The sequence below is a fragment of the Cajanus cajan genome, chromosome 11, assembly GCF_000230855.2.
Source record: "Cajanus cajan strain Asha chromosome 11, NIPB_CcT2T_4, whole genome shotgun sequence".
In the NCBI taxonomy this organism is placed as follows: Eukaryota; Viridiplantae; Streptophyta; class Magnoliopsida; order Fabales; family Fabaceae; genus Cajanus; species Cajanus cajan.
This window is the reverse complement of record NC_138527.1, coordinates 27036951-27049255: the sequence shown is the minus strand read 5'-3', so window position 1 is coordinate 27049255 and position 12305 is coordinate 27036951. Positions and strand designations below refer to the sequence as shown.

At 37.4% G+C, this 12305-nt stretch overlaps 1 protein-coding gene across 1 annotated transcript; it reads right to left on the bottom strand.

Moving 5' to 3' along the window:
- Positions 1 to 11085: 11085 nt before the first annotated feature.
- LOC109807237 (uncharacterized) lies at positions 11086 to 11838 on the bottom strand. The gene has a single exon (XM_083067442.1). The coding sequence runs from the start codon at positions 11836 to 11838 to the stop codon at positions 11086 to 11088; it is 753 nt and encodes a 250-aa protein (XP_082923568.1).
- Positions 11839 to 12305: the final 467 nt, after the last annotated feature.

Below are 12305 nucleotides of genomic sequence, written 5' to 3'. Positions count from 1 at the left end.
AAGATAGTTTTTTCTTCTTGTTAACATGTGAGACCTTTGGCTAGGAAATTTAATGATAAGGTGCTTTGTTTAAATTATAGTTCATGTTGTGTTGAATGATGTTCAACTAATAGTGGTCCGATCAATCCACCACTAAGAACTTTGTAGGAATTGTCTTTCCTTCTATTACACCCTACACAATGAAGGAAGTTTATAGATATCCCAAAAGTTGAATGAAGTAACTCACTAGAAAAACCTACCTAATTGATATTTGTACGATGAAAGATATTTGTTCCAAAGTCGAATTCGCTAAAAGTATGGCAATACAACATGTTAAATGAGTTTTTCTTTTATCCACAAATGTCTTTCTTGGCATTTGTATTTAATGTGATTGCTTTAATGATAAGGTTTATGATAATATTTTCATGGTCGTCTTCTAATAATGAAATTAGTGGAGTAACATCTTTAGGCTCTTAATGTCTTAGAGATTCATGGAGCTTCCACCTATTTATAACTCTTAGTACTCTCGTCCTTGCATTTGTTGAGCTTCCTCATCTAACAATTATTTACAAAAAATATATCAATTTTTATGCAAAAAGCTTTCAACGTTTTTTCATGATGAAGCTTGTAGGTTGTTAATTATTGTGTTGTTTATGTTAATTGTTACTTGAATTCATCTAGAATTAGTTGTGTTGTTGTTGATTTGAGAAGTGAGTCTCTTATTGTTTGGGTACTGGGAGTTTTGAAGGAGAAATGATTGAATCTTAATTGTTTATTGTTGCATGTTGCTCAAAATGGTGACTTCGAGTTGTTATACTTGTATACATGTTGTTAGTTGAGTTGCATGATAGAATAGTTTGGAGAATTGCAAGCTTTGAGCCAAAATTGCAATTCTACCAAGTGTAACGACCCACCTTAGGTCATCACATCAATAACCAACCAAAATAAAAGAGCATTTATAATAAAAAAATAGAGCAAAAGCCAGCTACGCTAGAGTGTAAAAATTGTTTTCATAATAGCAAACATAAGTATATTAGTCATTCTCAGTAAAATCATACAGTCATCCAAAATATATTAACATTAACCATTAACAGAAACACCCTAGGTGCTGGTCAAGCTCTAAGCCTAGCCACTTCTCAAAGCAGCTACCCAGAAGACTCCTTGCTATCCTATGGCTTCACACCTGATCTGCTCCCCCACATAGTGAGATCATCACAGTTCCACCACATGGAAACATAAGGGTTAGCACGTATAAAACCAACCATAGTATAAATATCATTTAACAATTATTTGTTCAAACCAACATGTATTTCCAAGATAGATATAAACCAATAGCATACATATTAATTAAAGAAATCCATAACCCTAGTATACAATTCATACCATATGTATACATAATCCACATCCAAAGCAAAGTCACACCACCGTATAATCCATGATGTAACCAACACATCCAAACCAAATGTTGGCCTCAACACCTATCCAAACCAAGTGTTGATACGATGAAACATGTCAGCAACCCATGTCTCACGCCTAACCTCTCATGGAAAGTATACAGTTGGATTACGTCGTCACATAACCCTGGTGGGGTCACCTCATCCATCGGTATGACTCGACCCAGACCCATACCGGTAGCAAATAGATACTTAGAGGAGTACTTCAGAATCCACCTAACATCTGAAGTGGTTTACTATATAATCCTTGGAAAAGTTCCAAATTGGAAATCCTCAAAATGGGATTCCGAAATTCCATATTTTCTCCAAAGATTATATCCTTGATCTCACCAAGAGATCTCCCATCCATAACCTTACTCCTCTCAGTTCTATTTACTTTTCCAAACCACATACACATAACATACTTCATAATTATATATATAAATATAATCATAACCATGCCAAATTAAATATCCAAAACAACCACCAACTTGAATAAATAACAACCATCAACTTAAATAAATAACAACCTTCATACAAACAAAATAGCATATTAAAAGTTATACTACTCCTATCATGCTCATGTATACTAGATTAAGTCTTATAAGTACTACCCTTACTTAGCATACTAGATTAATTTTATAAATGCCACCCTTACTTAGCATACTAGATTAATTTTATAAATACCACCCTTACTTAGATAATCCTGAACTGAAACTCGGGCAGAAACTGAGACTATAGCACAGCTGCCTCCCCAAGGCTCCTTCCGTCTAAAACAGGGACCGGAGCTAAAATTAGGACAGAACCTCTTCCTCTGGATTTCTCTTGGTCTTCAAAGAGAAGAAGAGGGAAAGAAGAGAGTATAAGAGAAGAGAGAATGAGAATTGAGGGATGAGAAGTATTTCTTGGGATGGTTTGCAATGGAGAAGTGAAGGCCTATTTATAGCCTCCAAAACACATTAAAAAAATGTAAAATAATGGAGAAAAAGATAGACAAAACTAAGTGGAATGAATTAGTGGAATGAATTATAGAAGTTGGTGGGATGAATTAATGGAGTTGGTGTGAATTAATGGAGTTGGTGCCATGTTCTTTTCCGCACCGACTTTGGCTACTGATTTGGACCTTATAGACAGCCGAATCTGAAAATATTTCCTTCATGAAAGTTGTAGTATTTTCTCTTATCTTTCCATAGCCACCAAGTTTGTATCATTTGAACAACCACCGACCAAGTTATACCCCAAAAACCGAGGCTTGCCAATCAGCCCAACGAGAAACAATTGTATCAATAAAAGTCCAATTTTGACCTCCTAAACGACCGATTTTGCAAATGGCTATTTCTGCAAAAGTTGTGCGTTTTTCTCTTAGATTTCCATTGACACCAATTTTGCATCATTTGGACCATCACAGCCCAAGTTATGCCTCGGACACTGAGACTAGTCAGTCAGCCCAGCGAGAAATGATTCTTAAAAAAAAAATTTCACAACTATCTAATTAGATCTAACAACACACATATCTTTCTAAGCATAAATGGAGTGTGAATTATCTATAATTGAAGTAAAATATAACCACCAAATTATGACCAAATACCACATAGTAATAATGACAATAATAATAATAATAGTAATAATCATGTTGAAAACTGAGATGTTACAATTCTCCCCAACAACAAAAATTTTCGTCCTCGAAAATTCACTTACTCAAAAGAGATATGGGTATTGATCCTTCATATTGTCTTCCAACTCCCAAGTGGCTTCATTAGTGTCTGCATCCCAAATAACCTTCACCAAATTGATAGATTTACCTCGCAACTTCTTAACTCTCTTGTCTGCCACTGAAACTGGTTGTTTCTCAAAAGTTAAATTCTCCTTCACTTGCACTGCCTCTGATTCCAAGACATGACTCGGATCGTGAATATACTTCCTCAGTTGTGACACATGGAATACATCATGCAGATTAGATAGAAATGGAGGTAATGCAATCTGATATGCCACTGGTCCAATCCTCTTGAGAATTTGATACGGTCCAAAAAACTTAGGATTCAACTTCTTCGCTTTGATAGCTCTTCCCACACCTGTGGTAGGAGTTACCTTCAAAAATACATGTTCTCCCTCTGAAAATTCCAAAGGTTTCCTCCTCTTGTCTGCATAAGACTTTTGTCGACTCTGAGTAGCTCTCATTCTTCCCTGAATTTGTCTCACTTTTTCAGTAGTTTGCAAGATAATCTCTGGTCCCACCATCATTGATTCTCCTTCTTTAAACCAACACAAAGGTGTTCGACACTTCCTCCCATACAGAGCCTCAAATGGTGCCATTTCTATACTTGCGTGAAAACTGTTATTATAAGTGAACTCAACCAAAGGCAACATCTCTTCCCAACTCCCTAGATGATCCAAAATACAAGCCCTCAACAAGTCCTCCAAAGATTGAATAGTCCTCTCAGACTGCCCATCAGTTTGTGGGTGATAAGCAGAACTGAGTCTCAACTTAGTTCCTAACGCCTGATGCAAACTCTGCCAAAATCGGGATGTAAAACGAGGATCCCTATCAGAGATGATACTAGAGGGCACACCATGTAATCTAACAATCTCCTTAATATACAATTGAGTTAACCTTTCTAAGGACCACTTTATATTCACCGGAAGAAAATGAGCACACTTAGTTAATCTATCCACGATCACCCAAATAGAATTACAATTCTTAGCAGACCTTGGTAATCCAACAACAAAATCCATGGTTATACTATCCCATTTCCATTCAGGGATCTCCATCATTTGTAACAAACCTCCTGGTTTTTGATGTTCCACTTTAGCTTTTTGACACACAATGCAAGATGCAACATACTCAGCTATCTCCCTTTTCATTCCATTCCACCAAAACATTTTCTTCAAATCTTGATACATTTTTGTCATACCTGGATGTATACTCAATTTGCTTTTATGAGCTTCCTCAAATATCAATTTCTTCAACTCCTCATCCTGTGGAATACAAATTCTACTCTTGTACCTCAAAATTCCATCTGTACCTTGTTCAAATCCTTCAGCTTTCCCAGAACTCATCAACTCCTTAACCTTGTTCAAACTCGCATCCTGAACTTGTTTTTGTTTCACCATCTCTAAGAAATCACTAGTAATGGTAGTCATACCACAACTAATGAAATTTGGGGCAACCACCACGTTAAGATTCATATCCCTGAATTTCTCTACCAACTCCATCTCTTTAACCATCATGTAAGACATATGGAGAGATTTTCTACTCAAAGCATCTGCCACCACATTTGCTTTACCTGGATGGTACATTAACTGAAAATCATAATCTTTCAAAAATTCAATCCACCTCCTTTGCCTCATATTTAACTCTTTCTGATCAAACAAATATTTCAGACTCTTATGATCACTGAACACATCAAACTTTGCCCCATAGAGATAATGCCTCCAAATCTTCAAAGCAAAAACTACCGCCGCCAACTCTAGATCATGCGTAGGATAATTCTGTTCATGAGTCTTTAACTGCCTAGATGCATAGGCCACAACCTGCCTATCTTGCATAAGAACACATCCTAAACCTTGATGAGATGCATCACAATAAACCTCAAAAGATTTATTAGGATCTGGCAAAATCAACACTGGAGACGACGTCAGCTTTTCCTTTAACTCTTGAAAACTCCTTTCACACTCCTCCGTCCATACAAAGGGATGATCCTTCCTGGTTAGCTGTGTTAAAGGCATAACTATTTTAGAAAATCCTTCTATGAATCTTCTATAATAGCCAGCCAATCCCACAAAACCTCTAACTTCAGTAACTGATTTCGGACGCTCCCACCTCAAAACTGCTTCCACCTTTGTAGGATCAACTGCAATTCCTTGTCCAGATATTACATGGCCCAAGAACTTAACTTCAGATAGCCAAAACTCACATTTTGATAATTTTGCAAATAATTGTTTCTCCTTCAATACTTGCAAAACTATCCTCAAATGTTCTCTATGTTCTTCTACAGATCTAGAGTAAACTAGAATATCATCAATGAATACTACAACAAACTTATCCAAAAAAGGTCTGAAAATCCTATTCATATAATCCATGAAAACAGCTGGAGCATTCGTCACTCCAAAAGGCATGACAATATACTCATAATGACCATACCGAGTCCTGAAAGCAGTCTTTGGTATGTCCTCCTCCTTTACCCGTATCTGGTGATACCCAGACCTCAAATCAATCTTGGAGAAAACAGAAGCTCCTTTTAACTGATCCATCAAATCATCGATCCTTGGCAATGGGTACTTATTCTTGATTGTCAGTTTATTTAACTGCCTATAATCTACACATAACCTCATACTACCATCCTTCTTCTTTACTAATAACACGGGTGCTCCCCACGGAGAGACACTAGGTCTGATCATCTGCTTCTCCAAAAGTTCTTCAATCTGCTTTTTCAATTCTGACAACTCTGCTGGTGCCATTCTATAAGGAGAAATGGATACTGGTCCCGCCCCTGGTATAAGATCAATACTAAACTCCAACTCTCGCTTTGGTGGTAATCCAGGAATATCATCTGGAAAAACTTCTGGAAACTCTCTAACAACCTCAATACTATTCAACAATTTTTCATTCTCTACACTAATAAAGGATAGGATCATAAACCCTAGAGCTCCATCCTTCAACAACCCATTCACCTGTCTATTAGAAATAAACCTTTCCTGTTTAACAGCAGGAAAGATTAATCTCTTCTCTGAACAATCTATCAAAATCTTATTGATAGAAAGCCAGTCCATCCCTAAAATCACATCCAAATCCGATAAAGGTAAACAAAACAAGTTCACCTTATAACAACGCCCTTCTACTTCTATTGTACATCCTAAACAAACCTCAGAAGTCAAAACAGACCCTGAAGCTGGGGTAGAAACAACTAGATCCACACTCAAGGAATTCACAACTAATTTTGATCTCCTCACACATTCGTAAGAAATAAAAGAATGTGATGCACCAGAATCAAATAGAATAGAAATATCATTACCATCAATTTTGCCCTTCCCCTTTACTAGCTCAGATGATGTTTCAGCTTCAACACTTGTTAAGGCAAAAACACGTCCTGCTGCAGTAGGTCGATCCACCTTTTGGTTCTCTCTAGCTGGAGCATTTCTGATATTGCAATCTTTAGCCATGTGACCCACCTTGCCACATTTAAAACACGCATAATTCTTTGTAGGACAGTCCCTCATCATATGTGGGCCTCCACACGTATAGCATCTAACAGCTCCTGTAGTAGTAGTCCCCATGGGTTTCTTATTAGCATTCCCAATCTGAAATTGGGATGGTCTCTTTTGAGATTGTTTCCCCCTTCCAGATGATCCTTCTGGTCCTTTCACCATTTTATTCCCTCCCTCAAATCTTTCAACCGTTTTTGCCTTTTCAACCAGCATTGGGAATTCCATAATTCCCATAGGAACAATGGTTTTCTTCAGCTCAAATCTTAGACCTTCACTGAACTTCCTGCATCTCCATGCTTCAGTGATAGCTTGAGAATAGTATCTAGCCAAGTGTTCAAACTTGACCACGTACTCCTGTACTGACATGTTCCCTTGTTGCAGTCTCAAAAACTCGGCTTCCTTAGCATATCTGGCGCTATCTGGAAAATATTTCTCCAGAAATACCTTTTTAAAATTCTCCCAATTCACCGCCTCCCCTCTGGCCTTCATCATAACCTGAGCACCTTTCCACCAGCAGCTAGCCTCACCCACCAACATATAAGTAGCATAAACAAGCTTCCTCTCCTCGGGGCATTGCATCACCATGAAAATTTTCTCTATTTCTTCAATCCATTGGTCAGCAACTTCTGGTCCATCAACACCTGTGAATTGAGGAGGATTCCCTTTTCTAAACTCTGACAAGCCCCTATACTCATCAGGTACGTTAGTCCTAGCTGTCTCAGCTGCAGCCCGATTGGCCTCCATCTGAGCCAACAAAGTATTCTGTTGTCCAATAGCAGCAGCAATTAACTCCATAGCTTGAGCAATTTGCCGCTCATCCATGCTTGAAGAAGAATTAGAATGATTTCCCCTACCAACCATCCTAAAAAAAATCAAGGAATTTTATGAGTTTACACTAAAACTCATAAGAAATTCCTAATCAAGATCAAGAAACTCATGAAGTTCCTTTCATTCCCACACAACGGAAATGCAACAAGACCATTTCCCACAAACCCTAAAGAGACTTGACCAGCTCTGATACCAAAATTGTAACGACCCACCTTAGGTCATCACATCAATAACCAACCAAAATAAAAGAGCATTTATAATAAAAAAAATAGAGCAAAAGCCAGCTACGCTAGAGTGTAAAAATTGTTTTCATAATAGCAAACATAAGTATATTAGTCATTCTCAGTAAAATCATACAGTCATCCAAAATATATTAACATTAACCATTAACAGAAACACCCTAGGTGCTGGTCAAGCTCTAAGCCTAGCCACTTCTCAAAGCAGCTACCCAGAAGACTCCTTGCTATCCTATGGCTTCACACCTGATCTGCTCCCCCACATAGTGAGATCATCACAGTTCCACCACATGGAAACATAAGGGTTAGCACGTATAAAACCAACCATAGTATAAATATCATTTAACAATTATTTGTTCAAACCAACATGTATTTCCAAGATAGATATAAACCAATAGCATACATATTAATTAAAGAAATCCATAACCCTAGTATACAATCCATACCATATGTATACATAATCCACATCCAAAGCAAAGTCACACCACCGTATAATCCATGATGTAACCAACACATCCAAACCAAATGTTGGCCTCAACACCTATCCAAACCAAGTGTTGATACGGTGAAACATGTCAGCAACCCATGTCTCACGCCTAACCTCTCATGGAAAGTATACAGTTGGATTACGTCGTCACATAACCCTGGTGGGGTCACCTCATCCATCGGTATGACTCGACCCAGACCCATACCGGTAGCAAATAGATACTTAGAGGAGTACTTCAGAATCCACCTAACATCTGAAGTGGTTTACTATATAATCCTTGGAAAAGTTCCAAATTGGAAATCCTCAAAATGGGATTCCGAAATTCCATATTTTCTCCAAAGATTATATCCTTGATCTCACCAAGAGATCTCCCATCCATAACCTTACTCCTCTCAGTTCTATTTACTTTTCCAAACCACATACACATAACATACTTCATAATTATATATATAAATATAATCATAACCATGCCAAATTAAATATCCAAAACAACCACCAACTTGAATAAATAACAACCATCAACTTAAATAAATAACAACCTTCATACAAACAAAATAGCATATTAAAAGTTATACTACTCCTATCATGCTCATGTATACTAGATTAAGTCTTATAAGTACTACCCTTACTTAGCATACTAGATTAATTTTATAAATGCCACCCTTACTTAGCATACTAGATTAATTTTATAAATACCACCCTTACTTAGATAATCCTGAACTGAAACTCGGGCAGAAACTGAGACTATAGCACAGCTGCCTCCCCAAGGCTCCTTCCGTCTAAAACAGGGACCGGAGCTAAAATTAGGACAGAACCTCTTCCTCTGGATTTCTCTTGGTCTTCAAAGAGAAGAAGAGGGAAAGAAGAGAGTATAAGAGAAGAGAGAATGAGAATTGAGGGATGAGAAGTATTTCTTGGGATGGTTTGCAATGGAGAAGTGAAGGCCTATTTATAGCCTCCAAAACACATTAAAAAAATGTAAAATAATGGAGAAAAAGATAGACAAAACTAAGTGGAATGAATTAGTGGAATGAATTATAGAAGTTGGTGGGATGAATTAATGGAGTTGGTGTGAATTAATGGAGTTGGTGCCATGTTCTTTTCCGCACCGACTTTGGCTACTGATTTGGACCTTATAGACAGCCGAATCTGAAAATATTTCCTTCATGAAAGTTGTAGGATTTTCTCTTATCTTTCCATAGCCACCAAGTTTGTATCATTTGAACAACCACCGACCAAGTTATACCCCAAAAACCGAGGCTTGCCAATCAGCCCAACGAGAAACAATTGTATCAATAAAAGTCCAATTTTGACCTCCTAAACGACCGATTTTGAAAATGGCTATTTCTGCAAAAGTTGTGCGTTTTTCTCTTAGATTTCCATTGACACCAATTTTGCATCATTTGGACCATCACAGCCCAAGTTATGCCTCGGACACTGAGACTAGTCAGTCAGCCCAGCGAGAAATGATTCTTAAAAAAAAAATTTCACAACTATCTAATTAGATCTAACAACACACATATCTTTCTAAGCATAAATGGAGTGTGAATTATCTATAATTGAAGTAAAATATAACCACCAAATTATGACCAAATACCACATAGTAATAATGACAATAATAATAATAATAGTAATAATCATGTTGAAAACTGAGATGTTACACCAAGTGTGAAAATTACCATCACATTGAACGTATCTTCATGGCATCAAGTGTAATGTAGGTTAGGGATTTTCTCTCTTACTAACGTCGAGGGCAAAATTAATAGTGTCAAGCATGAGTTAGTTATGAGCTCTTTGACTTAATCACACCGGACAAGGAATGAAAGGCGATGAGTATGATTGCTCAAGGATTTCTTTGACTTGGTGATGTCAGACATGGTGAAGTTAGTGGCTTTCCGCTTAAACGACTATAGGCATGAGTTTTATAGCGTCAAATGTGGGACAACAAAGACTCTCTACTTAAATAACGTTGGGCATAAGTTTTGTGATGTTGGGCGTGGTGTACATAGATACCCCTTGTCTCATTTACATTAGGTACAAGTGTAATGACGCCAAGTGTGAGTGAGTTAAAGGCTCTCTACCTCACTAGCGTTGGACATGTCTTGAATGACACTATGTGTGGTTGTGTTGAATGAAATTTGTAAATTAATTTATTTAAAATGTTGAATTATGATGATAGTTTACTTTATATGATGATGTTTTAAGTTGAGAAAGTTGAAAATTGGTTATTAGTAGAGTTGTATGATAATAAATTTATTGTTGAATGAAGTTGTTTTGTGAGCTTGAAGCATATAGTTGTGTTGTTTACTTAGTACTAGAGTAAAGATATTGTTTTTAAAGATGAATATCACATTGGGAGGATATGTGTTATAATGCTCTAAGAGCCAAGTTATTGAAAAAACCTTCTTGAGTATAGTTGTATATTAAAGTGGAGTGTTAAGTTTCCTCTATGTCTTTAGTTGATACCATATGGGGGTTAGGTTGAGTCATACTGGTTTATAAATGACCAATTAAGTAAGGTACAAGGTTGGAGGCTAAAATCCCTGACTAAGTACTAGAAAGGTGTACAATATTTGGAGGGTTTTTTTTTTTGAACAGCTAAGAAAAATTTCATTGAAAGGTACCAGTGGTACCAAAAGAGAAAAGACAAGTTTACAAATAGAACCAAACATCTGTAACCCATGAAGAGAAAATAAAAAAATAAAAAAGAAGATTACCCACTTCAGTAGTTGTTACAGTGAACCCTTCACAACTCGCTACTCCAGCCTTATTATGAGCAACTCTACCCCACCCACCCTCCCTCTCTAACTGATCGAATTAAACTATAATTTATCCTACCCAGTTTTGAGAACAACCTATCAATTATACACCCACTTGCATCTTAGTTATCTTCCACCTACCTAGACACCTCAGACCTTCATCTAGTTAAACATAGACCAGGATTGCAGCACCATTGTGAAAAACTATACCGGAAAGACTTTGTGAAGGATGACAACCACCTCCAACTGTGAACCTGAATCTCTTTCACCATACTATCAAAACAGAAGCTGCTATCCTTGAACCTACATAGATTCCTTGTCCTCCACACTATCCAAGTAGTTACCAGCCACACCGTACGCCAATAAACAGCTTGTGTACTTTGGTGAAAAGGTCCAGGAATGAAGTTGAAATGGTCCAAAATGCACCTAGGAAGGGGAGCGGGACAATTAATCCACGACAGACATACCTTCCATACCTTGTCAACCACCGGGCAGGTGCAGAACAAATGATAATCAGTTTCAATATCACTCTTACAAAAAACACATAGTGCATCATTTTCTGATAAGACAATACTCCTGCTAGCCAGATTATCCACCGTAGGGAGGCCCCTACTCATCATTCTCCAAGCAAAAATTTTAGCTTTTGGTGGTGCCGGGATGGACCAAACACTGCTAGGTGCACCAATATTGGATCCTACATCAGCTTCAGAGGTGATGGCACTATATGCAGACCTGACTGTATAAGTTCCAGACGGTTCACCCAACCACCACCATGAGTCAACCTGCCTCGCCCTAGGATTACACTCCAAGAGTCGTTGCATTAATTGCTGCTCCAGCGGTATCTCCCATTCGAACCTTTCCCGTCTCCAATGTAGCTGCCATGCCCACCTATGGCCTGTCCAATAGCCCATATCCTGAATAAACTGGTGGGTAGTCGATGGGTTAATTCCATATAGGCTCAATTATGCATGCTAAAGTCATGGTAGACTCACACCCTAGTTGTTATATTCCTAACGGGGATACTAAACTTTCCTTGTCTAAGTGGTGGAATCCAAGAAATCATGTTGTGTTGTGGATTGTATCCAAATTTATTGTTAATCTAGCAAGCTTATAAAGATCACATTGTTAAGTTAGTTTAGTAGGGTCAAGTCACTTAGATTGTTCATTTTATTGTAAAAGATCCCGTAATTGAAATGTATGATAACACATTAAGTTGTATTATGTTGTAAGCTGATATGTTGTTTTGTTGTTATATGGTTGCATTGTTGACATGTTGTGTTGACATATTGAAAAAAGTTAAGTTTAAGAGTTGTGATGAATGTTGATATATGTTGTCGAATTTGACTTAGGTTGTTAAGTTGTATTATTCTCTCTCTGT

Excerpts from the sequence above, each read along its gene's own strand:
- LOC109807237 (XM_083067442.1), bottom strand. The coding sequence starts at position 11,838 with ATGGGCTATTGGACAGGCCATAGGTGGGCATGGCAGCTACATTGGAGA.